Source organism: Eubalaena glacialis, chromosome 3, assembly GCF_028564815.1.
Source record: "Eubalaena glacialis isolate mEubGla1 chromosome 3, mEubGla1.1.hap2.+ XY, whole genome shotgun sequence".
Lineage (NCBI taxonomy): Eukaryota > Metazoa > Chordata > Mammalia > Artiodactyla > Balaenidae > Eubalaena > Eubalaena glacialis.
Window position 1 is genome coordinate 15881580 of NC_083718.1, and position 22500 is coordinate 15904079.

General features: G+C 38.7%; 1 protein-coding gene across 13 annotated transcripts in view; it reads right to left on the reverse strand.

Annotated features, from left to right (window-relative positions):
• The window catches only part of ESRRG (estrogen related receptor gamma), a 627966-nt gene that overhangs the window by 139812 nt on the left and 465654 nt on the right, over nucleotides 1–22500 (reverse strand). For all 13 annotated transcript variants that reach the window (XM_061187293.1, XM_061187292.1, XM_061187298.1 and 10 more), the window contains one exon: nucleotides 8688–8804. In XM_061187293.1, the coding sequence (XP_061043276.1) occupies nucleotides 8688–8804 (117 nt within the window). The remainder of the gene's footprint in view (nucleotides 1–8687; nucleotides 8805–22500) is intronic.

Below are 22500 nucleotides of genomic sequence, written 5' to 3' on the forward strand. Positions count from 1 at the left end.
ATGGCACCTTAAGTATACTCCCAACAGCTTAATGTCAAGACAGAGCTCACGAAAACGGTGCTCTTTGCTATTGCTTACATTATAACTTGGGAGTTTTGTTTAATACTCTGCATTAATGAGGGAGCTTCTTAGGATAATATTACAACAGAGAGTGCAAGAAATACCAGTGAGGTCAATGCAGTTCTATTAACTGTCATCTAACAAAGAAATATTTTCCTTGAATACCATTAAAGCTTTCTCCTTTTCTTTGTTCTCCTTTTTGAAGGCAGTAGGAACCCAAATTTCCCTACCAATAATTTCTGTTTTCGACTTGGTAGCATAATGATATTAGACTTGGGGAAAAAAAAATTCACCTTGGCAATGTCTTCTTCAGAGGTTTTCACAAAAGATATTTTGCTAGGATAAATTGCACTAAGCAGGTTCTTTAAGTCAGCAAAAACAAATCTGTTTGTTAATAAATGGGCTGAGTAGTTTTTGTATTTTTTAAAGAGAATCTACCTGGAAAAAATGCTACAGCCTTTAAATGAACATTTTATTAAAATGGAAGATATGAAACAGAAGGGTAATTAGATAAGTTGCTCTTTGCTGCTTCTGCTGATAGGGTAAACCCAGAAGACTCTCAGAGTTCCCACTGCCATATATAAATCAAAACACAAGCTGGAGTTGCAGCAAAACAGTTCTGGGATAATTTTTCTTTATAACCTGGGGGCTCAAGACAACTGATTGGAGAGACGTAATGGCAGCTAAATGAATAAATGCATAATCTGTGCTCTGTCTCATATGTATATATGTGTACACACACACACACACACACAATGCCTTCTCCAAACTAAAAAGTAGAAATAGGAAGTATACACTATGGATTATGATAAAATAGCTCAGAATAAATAGGGTCTCTGGACAAAGAATCCTCTACTGCTGAGGAATCCTCTATACTCCTATCATTTTTTCCACTCAAAGATTCCCTAAATATGAGGTAGGTCTTATTAATCGATGAGACAGAGCAAATGATGAGGGCCTTCCATTCTACACAGACTGGCAACGCTTGATGGATTTTAAATGATGTGGCAAGCCAAAAGATTTAAGCAGGGCATAGACGGCATGAGCCTTTTAAGGTACTAGAGAACCAAGAAATGAAAATGAAAGATCATTCTAGATCTTCATACTTTTTCAGGTTAATTTCTTTCCCAGGGACCTATCTAGAAACAGACACTAACTCAGCTTGACCAAAATGAACGGACTTGAATGCATTGTTCGATGCAGTATCTTTTTTTAAAATTAATTAATTAATTAATTTTATTTTTGGCTGCGTTGGGTCTTCGTTGCTGCGTGCGGGCTTTCTCTAGTTGCGGTGAGCAGGGGCTTCTCTTGTCGTGGAGCACAGGCTCTAGGCACTTGGGCTTCAGTAGTTGTGGCACATGGGCTCAGTAGTTGTGGCTCATGGGCTCTAGAGCACAGGCTCAGTAGTTGTGGTGCACAGGCTTAGTTGTTCCGTGGCATGTGGGACCTTCCCGGACCAGGGCTCAAACCTGTGTCCCCTGCATTGGCAGGCAGATTCTTAACCACTGTGCCACCAGGGAAGTCCCTCTATGCAGTATCTTTAACCTTGCCATTCTCACCTCCACAGCTCCTGATACACAATGCCTTCTCCAACTCACTCTATGCGCAATAGTCTAGCTGCTCAGTTATCCTGTAAAGACCTTTCCTGGGCCGATCCCCACCATTATCTGTATCTTCAGTGGCCTCATTAAACTCCAGGTGAAAAGTCTGGTTTCGCCATTCAGAATCCTAAGGAAAAGCCCCTTCCTTATGAACGCCATTTATGCATGTATCTTAGGCACAAACCCCTTGTTAAACCAACAAGTTCTGCTGCTTCCTGGGAGTGCCAGCACTGTTTCCCATTTTCTCCACCCTTCAATGAGTATTTCGGGCCACTACAGGCCTGCTGTACTGAGATGGTGGGCAATCGACCCACACTGGAGCAGGAAAGACCCCTTTTTGGGTCAAGCCTGCAACATGGCTTGACAGAGCTACAGGAGGGGCCTGAGAACATGACATACCTGACTTTCATCTCACTCCCACTGATATGCAATGGGACCTTGGCTAAGTTACTAAAACTCTCTGAACCTGGAGTTCCTCATCTGATTAATGAGAATCTGACACCCAGGGTCCCACTATTTTCCTCTCAGTGAGTATTAAGGTGATAATAAGACCGTAATATCCTGTGCCTTTCCACATTGAATAACTTATTTCAAATGCTGATTCCCAACCACTGCTTTGACCTTACCCTGAAGAGGAAGACTCACGATTATACCATACCTTGTAAATTGCCAGCCTAGAATCTTCACCCTTCTATTTTTTAGACTTTTAAAAAGTGGAGGAAAATATTGAGCACCTCTGTAATAGAAACTTACTTTAAAGATGTCAAATCAGATATGAAAGGTAAATACGGTTATCGACAAAACACATAACATAGTTACGTGTTTTGTTTGTTTTAATGACTCATTTTCCCCCAAAGGAAGTATTCAGAAGGCACTTAAAATTGTATAAACTCACTCTTCTCCTTTCCCACTTACGGCAATGTTTTTATTTTAAAAATATAACAACAAAACTTCAAATATATCTGACCAGGAGGTATGTACCTCCTGCTTTTCTAGAAAGATGCAAAGCATCCAAAGAATTATTCAGTTAAGAAAAAATTTACAAAGTAGCACAATTCACTAGCCATGTCTATCGAATCATAGTTCTTATTGTATTTTCAAACTTATGGATATAGTTATCAGCAGCAGTAATAATTATAAGTACCTTTGTGTCATATATTGGCACTATGTTTCTAAAGACATTATATCATTTTTAACAAAACTTATAGAATTTTAGAATAGAAGAGATGAGAAAGAAAGTAGTCTAACTGCTCCCCGGCACATACGGAAATGAAGGCAGAGTTGAATGGACTTGCTTAAAATCACAATGCAAGGTTGTGGAAAAATCAGAATTAAAAGCCAAAGCACAATGTTTTGCCAGACACATGGGAGAAGCTCACTTAATATTTATGGAGGTGTGCTAAAACTTATTTCTCTCCTCTGATTTTTTTTCCACGATGTTCTGATATCAAAGTTACCTCAGTAAAATTTAATGTACCTATGAGGGTAGTAGAATTCTTATATTTCTTCTTGCACGTTTGAAAAGGTGTGTGATTTGTCCATTTTCTTTGGTAGACAAAGGATTAAGTTCCATATTTATAAATAAATAGGTTGAAGCAAGTGAGTCCTAGAGGTCATATACCTTGCCCCAGGTCCAGGAGGAGACAGAGCCAGGGCTTGAATCTAGGTCCACCTGACCTTAAAGCTTGACCCCTACCGTCTCCAGCAACAATAGCTAACCTTGATCTGGTCCTTGCTCTGGGTCACATGGTATGCTGAGCACCTAACCTGCAGTATCTTATTGGCTATTCACAACAACATTTTATTTGCAAATACTATTATTGCCACTACCATTTTGCAAATGATGAAAGTGATGATTAGAAAGGTTAAGTAACCATCTTTTTAAAGGCGAAGTGAAAAGCACAATTTCTTGGCATGAAATAACTAAACCAGTCCGCCAGGCTGACTGGATTCATCTGTACTACGGCGTGCAGGCTGGCCTGGCTGGGGAATATAATATTGCACACAAATGTGCATCTCTTGCTCTCATGTGCAAGAGTCAAAGAAAAATACTTGAGTTGCCAAGGTGAAACCCATCACGCCAATAAAGAGCAAAAACCCTTTCTTCAATCTTTTGATCCGTGAATTCTATACGTAAATAAAATAATTATTGCTTTCATAAAATGTCTGTTTGCCACTGACAGAGAGAAAACCGAACTGGTATGTCCTACGATAACTAAGGAGAAAGATCAACATAAAAATAAATCTTGACCAGATTTATAGGTGCACGTTGATTAGTTCTTGTTTTTTCCTTCAAATAAACAATACCTGAAAAAAATGAAAAGGGAATGTTGAGACCAGATATCTTGTAATAGATGGGTTTTCTCTGACATACAGTATGGTATAATGCCGAAAAAATAATGCTGGCCCATCATTCGTGAGGCTTGGCAGAAAGTAGAGCCCAGGAAAAGCGAAGGGGATATTTCAGGATGCGGAATGGTGCAACCACTTGGATTTGAACAAAGTACCATTTTTTTTAACTGTACTCCTCACAGTTTTATGTTGTTGCATTTTGTTGTTTTCCCCACACAACTGTTTCTTTGCTTCCACTGGTAACAATTTTTTGATTCAAATATTCTAATATTAAAACCAAACATCGTTCATCTGGTTATGATTCTGGTGCTGACTAATGAGAAGCCACGTCTTATAGGAATTTAGTAACACACACTGTGATGTAACTGGAGTTGTTTACCCGCTAAGCCACCACTTCCATTTGTACCTCACATCATTAGTAGAAATGCCAGTCAGTAAAACCAAGACATTATTTTTAAAAGAGTAAAAGTCTCATCTTTCTATAAACGCCCTTTTTAATGAAAACATCTTCATTTCCCTCAAGCAGCATTTTATCTAAGATGCACGTGGCTAGGTGAATAAAAATACCTGTGAAAGGAAAGAAGATTCCCATCAAAGCTGTTGAAATCTGATTTCATTTCAGATTCTAGAACTCATGTTGTTTTCTGTTTAAATAGATTTGGTCTGTCAATTTCCCGACCTGCTGTGCCATCAGCCTGTACGGACTGCTGTGGCCAACACGGGGTTTGTAGAGACAAATATTATTACGGACCGGTAATCGAATTGAACAGGTTTACATTGGAATAGATTTACAACATCATGATCTCTGACATACTGCATGGGACTGAAACCCCTCTCCATCCATAAAGATACATTTAAGACAGTATCATTCTCTCCAGGCTGAGAAGGTAAGCCTTGAGCCAAGGAGATGGCCAAACGTAACTGTGCATTTATATGCAGGGTGTAATGCAATATTTCACTGTATTTTTTTAAGGACACAAGAAAAAGAGTATTCCATATTTACTCATAACTATCATCTCCTTTCTATTTGGGGGAAGGGGCTTAGAGATATTTTTCCACCAAAGTGGGCACGAGGAAGTTAAGGAAAATAAATTATTTTTTGAGTATATCAGCAACAGCAGCAATTCCCTTGAAAACAGTCCCTCTAAAGGCTTGATAACAGCAACTGAAGAGGTGTGAATTATAGATAAGCACCCGTCCTATTTACTTTCACCAACAATGTTTAATTAAACACAGTTCACACCTTTTCAGTCACTCTAACCACCCTTCAAGATTGTTCCTGCTTGAAAACACAATGGGGAAAATTATTTAGGGGAAAATATGTTTTCTACTTCCTCCTTAAACCTGGAAGGGCAAATAGGTGAGTACACTGTAGCAGTAAAATCAAACTGATCAAAAAAATCCTATTTACCTGGACATGGAGGCGTACCTCCATGTATTTTAGTTTTTGACAATAAAATCCAAATCTAGGACACACCCATTCAAAGTGTTAATTGATACATTACTTTTATAACATTTTTAAAACATTGATTTGCTTTTGGAAAATAATGATTCCTCAAGTCCAAACTCTAAATTAAGCCTTTTCGAATGAGTGTTAAGTTTGGTTTGAGTCTCTACAGCTCAACTAAGTGGCAATATAAAGATAATTAAGACCAAAAATATGATTGTCAATCACTTGTTACACTCTGAAATATGTTTTGTTTGCTACTCTGCTATGGGGTTTAAGGCAATTACTAAGGTAATGTTTCCACCACAAGAAAGTCAGCTATCACCACTGTCCTAACTCAGAGGAAAACTCTTTGTCATATGGGTTGGGCAGTTATCGTTGGATTATTATTCATATGTTTTCCTTTGTTAAAATTGTTATCCTTTTAGTATCTTCCACATAAGCTTTCTTCTAGCAAGAGGAACCACATCTGTCGTTTTCACTGTGGCATCACTGGAGCCTAGAATAGTGCTTGGCACATGAGAGGAACTTAATAAATATTTAGGAAATGGATTATAAATGCAAAACGTGTTCACTGTGGAAAAATCCGAACAGTGCCAAAAGCTATAGAGTAAACAAGAAAAGTACTCCCTACCCTGATTTTTTTTCACTAGTGTTAACACTGGTACCAATCTTTATCCTTCCTTCTGTTTCTCCATGCATATACCATCATAATGTGTGTGTATTAATATAAATTATTACAGTACAAATTTGTATAAATTTTTTATTTAATATAAATTTAATATAAGCATATTTTATATAAAATATATTTATATGTAAATTGAATCATCCTACTAGGCAATTTGTTTTCTTTTTTTAATTATTGAATTAAAGTTGATTTACAATGTTGTGTTAGTTTCAGGTATACAGCAAAGTGATTCAGTTGTATATATATATATATATATATATATATACACACACACACATATATATATCTTTTTCAGATTCTTTTCTATTATAGGCTATTACAAGATATTGAATATAGTTCCCTGTGCTATAGAGTAGGTCCTTGTTGTTTATCTATTTTATATATAGTAGTGTGTATCTGTTAATCTCAAACTCCTAATTTATCCCTCCCCCCTCAATTTCCCCTTTGGTAACCACAGGTTAGTTTTCTGTGTCTGTGAGTCTGCTTCTGTTTTGTAAATAAGTTCATTTGTGTCATTTTATTAGATTCCACACATAAGTGATATATCATATGATTTTTGTCTTTCTCTCTCTGACTTACTTCACTTAGTATGATAATCTCTAGGTCCATCCATTTGCTGCAGGCAATCTGTTTTCTATTTTATTTTTTTACTTGGCAAAATATCTTGGTCCTCTTTCCATAAGGCTTTAATGATAAAGTTACACGCTTGTTTACAATTATTTTTCAAGTTGAGGATGAGAAGACTTTGGGAGAATCTTCTTAGTTCCTAGTCAGTGGAGGAGTTAATTTTTAGTGGACAAGAGAAAAATAGCATGAATTCCACGTACCCAAATATAATCTGATTCATTCATCTTCCTATGACATTGTTCACAGTTAAAATCTTGGAATAAGAACAAGCCAGGAAAAATTATGAGATCTGGTGATGCCATACCTAATTGAAGCTCTGGTTCATTCATGAGGAATAAATACTTGGATCTACTTGGATTTAGAAGTTAAAAAAGAGGTGATCTCGGGACTTCCCTGGTGGCACAGTGGTTAGGAATCCACCTGCCAGTTCAGGGAACACGGGTTCGAGCCCTGGTCCGGGAAGATCCCACATGCCGCGGAGCAACTAAGCCCGTGTGCCACAACTACTGAGCCTGTGTGCTAGAGCCCGCGAGCCACAACTACTGAAGCCCATGAGCCTAGGGCCTGTGCTCCACAACAAGAGAAGCCACCACAATGAGAGGCCCGCGCACCGCGGCGAGGAGTGGCCCCGGCTCGCGGCGACTAGAGAAAACCCGCACACAGCAATGAAGACCCAACGCAGCCAAAAATAAATAAATAAATAAATTTACTAAAAAAAAAAAAAGCCTATTAAAAAAATAGGTGATCTCCAGTAACAACAAATTATACAAACTCATAAGGCCGACCCCAGGAACAAGGTACAGTCTATGACTCAACAGAAACAGTACATTTAAATATTTAATTTACCTCATATTCTTTCAAACTTCAATGACCGTATTTCCATTTTGTTACTGTATAAAATTATCATATTTATTTTAAACTCTGGCAAATTTTCTGAAGAGAAGGAAACAGTAAAACCTAAATGCAGTATATAAAATGCACATCTACAAAGCACATACATATACAGAAATATATTAAAAACAAACCAAAAACTAAACCTTGGCCTCCCACAAAAAAGAACAATTTTTCTCCATGTCCAAGCTAAAATGTTAGTTTCACTAGACATACTGAAATATACAAAGATTTCAGGAACTTTGATTTGGGTGGGGGACTTGAGTGAATTCTAGAATCTATTTGGGTTCAGTTCCTGGCTCTGCCCTCATCTGCTGTGTGAACTTAGGCAACTCGTTTAGCACGGAATACATGCTCATTGTTATTATTTTGTGTCTGTTGTTGTTATCCCCAACTGAAAGCAACAATTTTAATACCATTGTTACAAACTCTTTATAATAGAAGATAAGTCCCAAAGATAAGACTAGAAAAGAATAAAGAGTGCTTTAAACCTAAGATGAATTTTAAAAAAAGAAAGAAAATGGTACCCATATGAAGTGATGGATGTGTTAATTACCTTGATTGTGGCAATTATTTCACAATATATATTAATGAAATACAGGTCATCTACCTTAAAAATACGCAATTTTTATTTGTCAGTTATACCTCAGTAAAGATGGGGTGATCTCTCTGTAGACCTAGTAGTGAAAAGAAAGCAAAAAGACAATGACAGTAGCCTCTTGGCTACCCTTCATCCTTTGCCTTCTGCAAATTGTAAAGATGAAAAGAACCCGAACTGCCAAGCATACCTGGTGGGTTTAGCTACACATCAGATGTGTCCTACCTTGTCCCTTCCTGTTGATGTCAAGCAGTTAGCCACGAGAGATCAGCAAGTCCAGGTATAAAGGAGGAGTATTCTGCTATCAGATTCAGGATACTTACTGTGACCCCAGAGTTGCCTGGTTTCTCTAATATTTTTGTAATTCCCTGTACATCCCGCACCCCCAGCCTAAAGTACAGGAGCACTAGCACACAGCCTTACCTTCTTTGAGCATGCCCACTTTTAAACACTTCATGAAGCGGCAAGCCTGGCAGGATTTACGTCTGCGCTTTGTGATTTCACATTCATTCGTGGCAGGGCAGCTATATTCTATATTACCTAAAACACAGAGTTTAAGAAAAGAAGCTGTTAGATTTGCAAGACCCAGGCAACCCTAGCATCCCCAAGGCAACACCAACTCTGCTACTCCTGCCGTCCTCCCTCAAAACAAAGTCAACGGGAGTCATGAGGATGTCACAAATATCATGAAGCCAGATGCTCGCTATAACCGCTGAAGATGCATCAAACAATGAGAAGATATATGGTGAAGCTCTTCAAAAGATTAATCTTAAAATCAGCCTTTAAAATTATGCTTCATCCACTCATACAAAGTAGCGGTCTTCCAGAATTTGAGGATCCAAAAGAAATTTCCCAGCGGATTATTTCCATAAAAACACCAACATCAAAACCGTATTACAGTACCATCCATCCTGGGTTTCTTTTGGTTACTAATGCCCTGATGCATCAGACTTTTTGTCTCTCTGACACTGAACGGTACAAATCTCAATGTGAAAAATGGTCAGTAGGCTAATTTGGGACTGCGCAGTAAGCTGCTTGAGGGCAGGGACTGAAGTTACATGGTTCTCGCTTCATCACTTACCAGAGCCTCACAATACAATTTTACTCTTGGAAAATGTTTACCGATGATGATGATCACCATCGTCACCATCACCACCATCACCACCATCATTACCATCATCGTCACCATCACCACCATCATCACCACCATCATCACTATCTTCATTACAACCATCATCATCACCACCTTCATTACAACCATCATGACCACCATCATCACCATCATCATCATGTTTATTCAATTACTTGCATAATGAATTCCAAACACTCAAGCTGCATGGAAGTGCTATAAATAAAAATAAACTGCTATGAAATTATATTTTTAATATTACAGTCTACATCATTTACGTTAGTAACAACACATTTGAAGTGATAAGGATGTCGCCAGAAGATCCAAACTTTAACTTGCAATTTTTCAATTAGTGCCAAAGACTATGCGTGAGAAGTGCTCTGGGGCTGCCTACAGCTTTGTAGAGAAGCTGCCTTTAAAATAAAGCCTCTCTCCCCTATCAGCTCTGTCACATAGTGCTTGAAGGTCTTTCGTTACTTCCTAACCCTTTCCCCTTGTGATTAAGTGCATTAGTATCTTAATGAAAATGCATTCTGTTTATTGCCCTCTTGGGAAGGGGGAGGTCATCACACCAAATGCATAAATTGTCATCAGAGACGGTCCGAGCATAATTGCAATTTTGCTGCTCCATGTCCGCAATACCCAGGGTCCGTCCAAGTCCCCTGAAACACGCACAGATTCTAGTAATTAGCATAGAGTCTGCCTGGGACCACAGCATTGATGAAATATTTCAGAGTTAATCACACTTTGTAAACACTGATTTATATTGACTACCTTTCTCCAGACTGATGTCTCCTCATTAAATATCACATTAGTGGATTGCAGGATTGTACAAAGACTCAACTACTCAGCTACTGCTAATTCAACAGGAAGTAACACCTAACCACTCATAACTACGGAGAACTGGTTAAGTATGCATGACTTCAAAAAAAAAAACAGCCTGTGCATTATAACTTAAGATAATCCTATCAAAATTGACTAAATTAGCATTCTAATTCAGGGCATTTATAATAATAAAAGCAACTACTTTTTAACATAATAGGTGAAATATTAAGAGTAATATTAATTGCATCAACAGAAGCACACACCATCACCTTCCTCAGAGATATTACTGGGTTACTGTATTATTACACTCAGCGAGAACCAAGGATAAGTCAAAGGAACCAAACTGGCTGGGTCACGGCTGAGAATAAAAGGATTTAGAATCTGAACTTTAGATGAATGATTTTTCACTGCGATTTTCACTGAAAATTTATTTTGCATCAAGAGAGTGTTGCTAGTCATTTTCTAAGGGTTAATTAGTATTCTACTACCAGATCCTTCCACTCTACATGGCTCTCCTTATACTTATTTAAAAAGAAACCCAAGCTTCTGCTTTCTCAGGAAGAGTGGAACAATAACTAGTTAGAAAGGGAAAAAAAAAATGTTTTCTGAACAGCATTACTTCCCTTTTTTAGTTCCTCAAAAGTCAATACGAAGTCATTGACTTTGTTCACTTTCTAGTATCAAGGCATGAGCACAAGTTCCCCTGCCCCATCCCTTTTAACCCAGTGCTGGAAACTTCTACTGGGATGACCCAGCATCACACACACACAAAATAATCACATTTCTTTTCAAACTAGTTCCTCTTCTTCTTTGAACATTATATCCTCATCCTTCGCAACAAGGCCCTTCTGACAGGCCCCTAAATGAGGCCTGTGTGAGCTCACACCTGAACTATGGTAGTTATTGCCTAACTGGGTATTTTGCCTCCGTCCCGTCCCCCTCTAATCCACACTGCATACCACGATCATATTCCTCTTCCTATGACGGCTTTGATCATGTCGTTAACTCAACTTTTAAAAAAATCAATAGATTCCTATGGCCTCTGGAATAAACATAAAATATTCACCTAGCCCACAAAATCCCTGCCCCATGTGACTCTCATCCACTTTTCCACCAACATTACAATGATTACCTTATATGAACTTCCTGATGCACCAATTTGATTTATTCAGTTTTTGCTGTGTCCTTCAGACGTCCCTCTGAGGATGATCTATCTTTGCCCCTCTTTTCTTCTTAAAATTACTTCCAAGGCTCAACGTTCAACTCAAATTCCATTCAAATCTTTCATGAAAACTTCTCAAACCACCCTAGCAGAAAATGATTTCTTGGTTCTCATATCTTTTCGGGTACTCTCATCATATACAGACATGCCAGATTCTTTTATACCTTTTCACATGCATATTATCCATGAGATGGTAAGATCCTGGAGGCAAGGATTATTGCTTATGCAGAATAGAAATCCTCCACCCAAAAGTAGTAATAAGTAAAATAATACATTTTAAATTACGTGATATTTTTTGGTATCTCAAGGTCATTTTTCTGAACATCAATTATGATGCTGTCACATAGTACTGTCCACAAGGTCAAGTGAGCTAGATGGCCCATTAGGAAGCAAAATGAAGAACACTAGGAAAACCATTCCATAAATCAAATAAAAAAAAAAAGTAGAAGAAAATCTAGTTAATTTTTCAAAACCTTACAAAACTACCTTTGACAAAAATGGAAATCCACGGCAAAACCAGGAGAGCTTATCAAGGAGAAAATAGAAAAATACAAAGGTTTCTGGGGAGTTAAGTGTGAAAAGAGAAAACAAAACAAAACAAAACTGTAAGAAGTTTTAAAGGAAATAAAAGTACATCTTGATATAAATAAGAATAAAAATAATATAAAATATGAAAATACAGATAGGTGGCACTAAAAGAGCTATTTAATGTTTATCCTATCATAACACTTACTATTATTTACGAAATGGGTGCCCTAAGAATTGGAGCCACGTTGCAGAAAACACTCAGGAGTGATTCAATTATAGCAGCTGAATCTATAGATGCCCCTTCTCTGAATGACTGTCTAAAGATTTTTATACTTCTTCAGAAACAGAAGGGAAATTGTCAAATTGCCATACGAGAGTTTTAGATCACATATAAAGAAGGATTCCAGTTTCCTTTCTAACCACTACATTCTATAATTCTTCAATGACAAAGAGAAATGTAAAGGCAGAAGAATTTTTAGTAGTGCCTTAGGATGAGTTCTTGAGGGCAGAGTTCTGTCTCATTTATAGCTGAATCCTCAACGCTTATCAATAAGCCTACCATTTTGTACACGTGCAGGGCTGGGAAAGAAAGAGGAAGTCCCTGCCTCTTAAGGAATCTACAGTTTTACAGAGGAGACAAGACATGTCAACAAATCACAGTACAACTGAGTGTGCGCTGCAACGGCTCTGGATTCAAGTCAGCACCAGACACCCGTGTACACGGATGCATCCCCACAGCTGCTGAGATTGTGCTTTGGAAAGTCAGTGAATTCTTCACACAGGAGCAAATGATTGAACTGTGCTGTGAAAAATGAATAAATGACTACATTGGGGTAAAGGAATCTTCCCCAAGCTATAGAAAAAAACACCACATTCTTATAAAAATTTCACTGTGAATGGAAAGAAAATACACTGGTCCCGAGTATTTTCATAAATGATAGATTTTCAGCTAAGCATATAGACATGGTTTACGATGAACCTGACATCCTTCTGCCAAATGTTCTGTTTCAATAAATTTGTCTTGACATATATGGAAGATAAGCTTGATTTCACTAAGTAACACTGGTTTATACCTTGAAAAACAAATCAACATCATCCTAAAGAACTTCTTGGCTGGAGGAAAACCTCTCTAATTTCCAAGCCCTCCCACTGAGTTCCTTAGTTCATTGTTGTTGGCTGTGATCACCCACCCAACAGTCTTTGATTCATGTCAGAGTCTACAAAGATTCTGCCCTTGAAAAACCTTCCCTGGTGCTTTTTCTATTCAATGAAGAGAGCATTTTATCCTAAAAATATGCTGCCCCAAGCACCTAGGCAACACTGTTACATCTATTTTGATAATGGCTCTAAGACACTACTCCCAATAGACCCTATGATCTCGATGGGGCACTTGTTTTCCTTCGATTCACCAAGAGGAAACAAGGCAAAAATATTTCCAGTAGCAACTGCCGGCCTCTAGAATGTTAACACTGGACAGTCATTCAGGGGAATGCAGAAGTTATTGTTCACAGCCTAGAATTCTCATTTCAGACACGGAGTTTTCTTGGATTATAGCTCGCTATTTTCTGGGCCACGTTTGTTATAAGGCACCAGGGACTGAATTGGGCAGCCGTGGATGACACGACTGGAATTTTCCCAGTTTTGTCAATAGCTGGGGAAATAAGCTCAGCTTCAGAGGGAACCAGATCCACGTGGAAGCTCTGGGTTTTTTAACCAGGCTGACAATCATGATAGAGCAATTTATAATATCTCTTGGCGTCTTTTCAGAGGGTCCTGGGCTCTGATGACTGACTGCAGTCTTCTGTACAATCAGTTTGCAGGCAATATAATCTTCTCACTTACTGCTTAATAGAATCTTGCAGCTAGCTGGCGGATAGACTAACAGGGTGTATGTAAAACTTCAGCCTGGAGTGCCAGTGGATAATTTGTATATTCCTTTCAGACTTTTACAGTTTAGCAGTGAAAGGGCTGAATGATGTAAATTAGCACGGCATCTCAAAATAAAAATATATGTCAAATCTTTACTTCTGATTCACATCTCTTGCACATAGTAATGAAGCATTGGGCTTTATGTAGTTCCCAAGAGCTGTCCTCTTTTTCATACATACAGACATCATAACTGTAAAGCCAATTTGAAAGCATCTGTATATTTCCCCCAATTGTTTTAATTTTATTAACAGAAGCAAATGGCTTGAGATGACCCACAGGGCACTCCAAGTGGGGTTTATCCAATTGTTTTCCAACATTAAGTGATTTAAAAATAATGGGATTTGCCTCAGTACACAATTACAGAGCATTAAAAACATGAAGGCAATTATCTGTAGTATTTTTGTTTTAAGTGTCCAAAAGCAGAAAAAAGAAAGAAGGAAAACCCTCTCTTTACTGTATGGTAGTAAAGGTTTTTCCATACAGTGATACAACTTCCCTTTCTTTCCTTTTCTTTTTTGTGTTTAAAGCTCCTTTGTTTCTAGCTCCTTTCTCCTCATTCTACCTGAAATAGAAAATAACAGTATCTATAGCTGGGATTATATAATGTGAGATAACAACTCATTACATACCTGCGGCAAAAAAAAAGTCATAATTCTATCAAGGAATATTTAAGTAAAGGATGCTATTTTATTTTCAAAGAACGCACCCAAAGTTAGACTTCAAAATAAGTTACTTAGGGACGCTATATCTCTTCCCAGAAGACTGCTCTGAATACTTTTTGAAACTTCCTTTAAACTGCCACTAGAGTTATTTCAAAGCTATAAAGCAGAGAGGGGAAGGAATCAAATGACACTTTGCTCATATTCACCCAAAATATTTGACTGGCCAAATACAAGACACGATGCCAAACGATGGTTGTCTATTACGAAATGTTAAATCTCCCCTCAAAGGTCAAAGAACTGCCATCACTGAAGATACTTCAAGAATCTGCCTGAAGTTCTCAATGAAGATGCGCCAGACTATGACAAGGAATGGCAGCCCCAGGCAACCAAGGGGACCCCATCCACTTGTGAGCTATAAGACATGGCAGATAGAGGAGGTGGGGGAAGAGGGCCACATCCGGTTAACAGTCACATCTGGCTCTTAGCAAAGCAATTTCATACACAGGGTTATGCCAGAGCCTCATATTCTTTGCCTTTTGGCTGCCCCTCTAACCCTCTACAAAATGAGGTGGGAGACAGGCGGGTCTAGAAAAGGTCATTTGATATTTGGTTCTTTAAGGTTCTATTGGATTAAATTCTGAGCATCACAAATGTAATTTACAAGAGCCCTAAAAGTACGTGGGCACAAATGACTGCCTTTTCACAGTGAAGATCAGGCCTTGCTCCCAAATGGGAGTGGATGATGCTTTGCCTTTAAGGGAGAAAGATCAGGAAAGAACCCACAAGCAGGCAGGTTTATTTATTTTATTTTTTTTAATTTTTTAGCCGTGCCACACAGCTTGTGGGATCTTAGTTCCCTGACCAGGGATTGAACCCTGGCCCCCGCAGTGAAGGCTCAGAGTCCTAATCACTGGACCGCCAGGGAATTCCCCAAGCAGGCAGGTTTATAAATCCTAGTGACTGGAGACTGAACCACAGACTCTGGTTTCATCCTCCAGCCATCTGTGTTGGGAGGGCCATTGAGCCTACAGTGGGTACCAGCATTGACTGCCTCCATGCAAATTCATGTATCTAATCACAAGATTACATTTCCCCATTGTATTCAGTGAACAGTGATTTAGCAGGAAAACAATGCTGTACAATGGGGAGGAATTAATTATTTAGCCTTAATTTTTTTCCAATTTAAACAAGACATACCCTGCCTCAGTTTCCCCCAAACTTGTAAACATGGCCACTCCTTTATTGCTTTAATTGCGCAACTGTTAACACAGAGCACTGTGCGTGTTCATCTCAAAGAGAAGATGGGCAAAAGTTCTTGTATGCCCATGTATATCCATCCTTCGCGTACTGCCTTGCATATGGGTCAGGAAAACGTCTGAGGATGAATAAGTAAGGGAAGAAGGAGAAAGGACACGGTGGATCTCAGTTCAAATTCCAGCTCTGCCCTTTCTTAGCTGTCAGAACTCAAACCGGTCACTTCACCTTCATACTCTCAGTTTGCTTACGTACAAAAGAGGAATCATCACTCCTGCTTTATAACATTGTAAGCATTACATGGAATACAGGTATTAAAATCATATACAGTTTTGTGCTCCCTTCTGAGAAGAAAGGGAAGAAACACTGCAAGATTTTCATCGATGATGAAACATTATGAAATACTCTGACTCAAAGACCTAAGCCTGGAGTTTGGCAATAGTATAAAAACAGCCTTCTGCAGATTTATGCAAGCGTGTGAGAATGAATACGCCATTCACCCAGAGAACTGGAGAGAGGATTTTGTCTTGCCAACAACTCTCGTGTACACAGCTATATTTTACAGATACCAGGAGGAAGAAGTGTAATAACTCAAGTCATTTTTTAAAGCACCAAATTGTCTACAAAGTGAAATTTCCAAGACATCAACCCCCTCTCCTCATGAACATTTCCTGTCACTTCCCTGGAGCTCGCAAACTGCCCATCACTGGGTGTAATCTGATTATAATTGAGGGCAAAGCATTTGCAAAGCTCTTCAAAATCTCACCCCAGCCTTATCTCTTGCCACAGTTCCAGGTCAATCCCTACCCCTATCCCAAGTCCACCCCCTTGTCTGACACCCACGCTGAATTACTCCCAGTTTCTAGAAAGCAGCATTGTCTGTCCTGCTGGTCCTAGATGTGCTTCTTTTATCATTTCTTCAATGAAGCTCTCCCAGGGCCCACAAGACTGGGGTCCAGGGGTCCGTATGGGTATAACTAGTTCATCTCGCACTTACCTTCAAGCGAACCTTTCTCCTAGCCTTTAAGGCACTTTATTACATGTGTCTAGTGAATTGCCCACCTCTTGTCCCAACTGTACAACTGTCCATTCCTTGAGGGCAGGGACTTACTCCCCTGGAGTCCCCAGCAGAATGTTTCATTACCTGTCCACTTTATTACATGTGTCTAGTGAATTGCCCACCTCTTGTCCCAACTGTACAACTGTCCATTCCTTGAGGGCAGGGACTTGCTCCCCTGGAGTCCCCAGCAGAACGTTTCATTTCCTGTCCACTTGATTTTTACTGAGCTTATTTCTCATTCCTTCATTTTAATGTTTAGCTCCAACATTCGCATAAAAATAAACTAGGTACAGTCAATTAGACAGAGCATAACTGATAGCAGCCCACCAATAATACATCATTTGTCATAAAGCAACACAGATTTTTAGGCTATTAGACTTGGAACAAATCTCAAATTCCAGTAGGTTCAGGCTCCTGGTTTTATGTAGACCTGAAAGAGGTGAATGGGTACTGACTTATCTATGATCACTCAACCCTCTTTACAAGGATAAGTGCTAGTTAATTGCAGAAAAGAGACTAAAACTCAAAGTCCTGACAACCAGCCCAACGCTCTTTCAATGCACCTGTTAAAACTTACATACCAACACCTCTAATAAACACTAAGAGTGCGGAGCACTCTTCTATGTGCTCTACATCTATGAACCCCCATTTTGCAGATGAGAGAATTAAGGCACAGAGAGAAGAGGCAACATGCCCAGAATTACACAGCTTACAAGTGCCAGAGCTAGGATTGAAACCCAGGCACTCTGGATCCAAGTCTCTCCTCTTAACTAAGATGCAATGTCGCCTGACTCTAATCTTCAAAAGAAATTAATTGAGTGTTGTAATTGAGTTGTTCAGAACAGAAATGAAAAATGAAATCCTTATCTCCTGAGAGGGTGCTTTGTGTAGCTGTTGTTGTTGCTATTGTTGCTGGTTGGAAAGGAAATTTTGATGCCTGGGAATGTGGTAGGATAGGGTGGATCTTGGCATTGTCATTTGCTGTTGTCAGACTTGTGGTGCAAGACCAGCTGTGGGAGAGGATAGGGTTGCTCTTGGAGAATGGAATTCCTCAACACCTCAAAAAGAAATCCCTCCACTTGTCTCTGTACCACTATGGTTTGTGACCAGTTTAAGTCCACAGAAACAAAACAAACCATGTCACCAAAGCAACAGGTGTCAGGTTGTAAACATGCATTTTATAGATCCCCAAACATAGCTATTGTTCATGATAGGAAAAAAACTCAGAATCCAGAATTGGCAGGGTGTGCTTTGAAATGCATTTAAAAGGGAATAACAATATACAATCAAAAATACTTATTGATGAAAATGATGGAGAATACAAATCTCTCTCATCAAGGTATGCAGAAATTTAATGCTTTTAGCTTTGACGATGACATCTTCTTGGAAAGGGCTACTGCTCTTTTGCAGTGTAGAAAACATCCCCTACATGATGTGTGCAGCCACTTCATCTTTGTCTTTAAGCTCCTGTGGTGTAGGGATCGTGTCACAGTCTTCATAAAAGAGCTCAAAAACGACCACTGCCACCTGAAAGGTGTTATATCTGAGCTAACCGTAACTCCCCAAATTTGCTGTGCTCAGTACCCAACTCCAATTCTTATGTGTTCTTTCTCTACTTAGAAATTTTAAACAGCCTTGATATGAGTCTGCCTGTGTCTCTTTAAACATACAATTAAAAAAAAAAAAAAAGCTCTGTTAACATAATACTCTTGGTGAAAGGAAGAAATGCTAATTAAGTCTAATGCATCCACTCCATTTGGATAGAAAGAGTTTCAATGTGTGCATTTTGCAGTGGCAATTACCGAATGGTACAGTAAGTCCGTATGACAAGTGTGGAGGCATTAGGATCCTACCCTATGTGACAAAAACAAATGACTCAAAGAGGAATTTGACTTCATGCCAATCTTGAGATTTTCCTTCTACCTTAAACAAGTCAAAACAAGCGTACCCTTTTCCTAATACTACCCCTAAGTGCTTTGTTCTTGAATGCTTCCAGTGTGCCCAGAACTCCTAAGAGACATTGGTATTAGATTCTTCCTTCCGGATCAAGTTCACGTATTCAACAAGTGTCTACCTATGTCCTCCAAAGCTGGTATGGATTTGGGGAAATCCTGCTTGACACAAGTGATGGTAATTGATCTATATTTAAACTGTAGAATGTGATATAACTGTGATTACAAGATGCTAGAGTCAAATGGGTTCAAGTCCCAGTTCTATCATTTTCTGTCTGAGTTGGGGCAAACTTTTAAACCTGGAGTTACTTTCTTTGTAAATGAAGTGGTCATGGGACCTAGCAATTGATACCTCCTGGGCTTGCTGTGAGAAGCAAGTGAGATCGTGTATTGAAGGTACTGAGCAGAGTGCCTCATACAGAGTGAGCCTTGATTATCAACCATCATCACAACAGGGTAATGATGCTCAGGAGATGGACTGGGATGCAGAAGAAGAGCTAAGAGGGACTTGCGAAGGGCCCGGTGCTGGTCCTCAGCCCAGAAATGAGGAAATGCTGGGCAGAGATTCCTCCTGGCCGGCACTAGGAAGCCAAAAGGCTAGGAGCGTAGTAGGTCTGTTAAATCAATAGGCACATTAGGAGAAGCATAAGCCAACGTTCAAAAAGGAGTAATGACTAGTCACCCCAAGACTCAGGGGACGCCAACAAGGCTGCCAGCTGGATTTAGAGTAAAACAGAGAAGCTCAGAGGAGAACCAGTAAAGCTCGGACCGGGTAGTGTGTGTGCCTGAAGATTCTCCTCTCGGAAAGAAAACCTGGGCACCTAAACTGTCTGCTCTGACAGGGTGGTCAGCAAAGGACCTGGCGTCTCCTCAGGGAGGAAAAGTACAGAGGGAAACTTAGCAGGGGAGAGTGGGGGCCTTCTTCCTGTTGGATGATGATGCAGGGGAGGCAGGGTCAGGATTCCTCTTCCAGGAAACACTTAATTCCTACCCCTTTATAGAACAGCAGGGGTCCACAAGCTTTTTCTTAAAGGCCCAGATAGCCAATAGTTCAGCTTTGCAGGTCCTTCAGTGTCTGGTACGACTCCTGTAGAAGCAGGAGAGCAGCCACAGACAACGCAAGAATCGGTGCGGCTGCGTTCCAATAGAACTTTCTTTAGCAAAGTGGATTTGGCCCCCAGGGCCTTGGTTTACTGATCTTGGGTCTAAAACATGTGGACAAAAGGCTGCAATGATAAGAAATACTTTACAATCTCTTATCCATCATTTCCTCTTTTTTTTTTTTTCTCACAACCCTGTAAAGTAGCTTCTTATAAGTTAGGTTCAGATATTAAAAAAGAAATCTCAGTAAACTGAGACGAACAGGTGGCAGGATGAGTTGGAGGGCTTTTGCTTGAAATATTTGCAAAATTTGAAATTGTTATCCATGTAAAACAGAGTCTGAGGGCTCTGGGGACAGCAAGGGTGTTCCAGAAGCAAGGAAGCAGTGCAGACACTTTGGAAGCGAGAGAAAAAAAATACAGGCACAGTCAAGGACAAAATCTTGGGCTAGATTCGTTCCTTTGAAGATTCTTGTACTTGCCTCTGATCTTCCTCAAATGGAAACTATGTTAATAGTATGCCCTGAAAGAAAATGGGTATCAAAATGCAGATGTAGGGTATGCTTTCAGATTCACTCTAAAGCATTCAGATCTCAAGCTCTAAATTTTAAATTAATTCAGATTTTCTTGTACTAAATTCTCTTCTTTTCTTTCTAGGATGACTCAGTGATGCCCTTCTAAAAAAAAAAACCATATAAAAATATGGCTGTTTCTTTAAACTTTTTCAAACCAAAATAAAACAAGAGTTAATTCCAAAGAATATAATTTTTTCCTATAAACATACAGATGCATTCATATAATCACTTAAAAGGAAAAAAAAACCTCCTTCTGACTAGTACTCATCATAAGAAAAAAAAATTGATTCTGAGCTGCCTTCTGTTGTGGTCACAAAGTTTAGTAAGTGGACAGGAGAAGAAATAAGTTTCTTTCCTCCTGAAATCAAGAACGAAAGAGTCTGGGAAGTGTTATCAGTGATGAGTGTACACTTTTAGGATCAGTCTAAGACCAGCAACTAAAAATCTAGTGGCAAAATGAGTGTCAGCAGATAAAATACAAGGGAACTGAGACAGAAAACTGATATGGTGGTACTGAAGGGCTGAACTCTCAAACTTCATATTTAGGGGATTTCAGAAAATGAATGATAAAAAAATTAGATATTTTTAAGACTTACTTCTGCTGCCTCCTTTTTACAAACCTTTAATATCATCTAATCATCACTGAAAATATTCTTAATTCCCCTTTTTTATTATATTTTAACAACTTAATGGAAAAATTTGCCCATGAACTAAAATCTCTTAAGAAAAATGCAGTCTAAAATTATTCAATGCTTGAAAAGCTTTTAAAATATACAAGGCAGGGTAATGAGGGGGTTAAGAGAAGAGGCTCTGGGTTCAGACTGAGACCCAATTGTGTCTGGGCAATTTCTTCTCTGTGCCTCTCTGTGAACTTTATAGAAGTTCCACATCTATAAATAATATAGTAATATTTTAATGGTAGTATCTACTTTAATGGAATGATGGAAGAATTAAATAAGATAATTAATGTAAAGCACTTAGAATAATGTGTGGCACATTTTAAAAACATATTCATTATTATCATGACAAATTAATAAATTCTTCATCTATTACTGGTATAAAGGCATTGTATTCAATTCAAGAGGATGAAACCAACTATTTACATTGTCCACATATGTAATTACTTACGGATAAGCATTGGCAGGTGAAAGATTAGAACTTCAAATTTGAGAAGCATCCAAAACGCCTCAAAAATATTTAAACATTCACCTCATACCCATTATTAGAATGGCCATTATTAAAAAAAAAGAAAGAAAAAAAAGAAAGAAAAGAATAAGTGTTGGAGAGGCAGAGAAATTAGAACCCTCATTCACTGTTGGTGGGAGTGCAAAATGGTGCAGCCTCTATGGAAAACAATATGGAAGGTCCTCAAAAAATTAAAAATAGAACTGCCATATGATCCAGTAATCCCACCTCTGGGTATTTTATCCAAAAAATTGAAAGCAGGATCTCGAAGAGATATTTGTACACCTGTGCTTATTGCAGCATTAGTCACAATAACCAAGAGGCAGAAACAACCTAGTGTCCATTGATGAATGAATGGAAAAAGGAAATGTGGTGTATACATCTATACATATAATGGAATATTATTTAGCTGTGAAAAAAAAAAGGAAATCCTGACATGTACTACAACATAGATGAACTGAGGACAGTATGCTAAGTGAAACAGGCCAGTCAAAAAAACACAAATACTACATGATTCTGCTTATAGGGGGTTCTAAAGTAGTTAAACTCATAGAAACAGAAAGTAGAATGGTGATTACCAGGGGTTGGAGGAAGGGGAAAATGGGGAGTTGTTATTTAATTGGTATAGAGTTTCATTTCTGCAAGATGAGATAATGTTGAAGATCTGTTGTACAATAATATGCATATAGTTAGCACTAAGGTATTGTACCCTTAAAAATGGTTACGATGGAAAATTTTAACTTATATATTATGTTATGTGCATTTTATGTTATGCTTTTTACCACAATAAAAAATAAAATGAATTGGACTTCCCT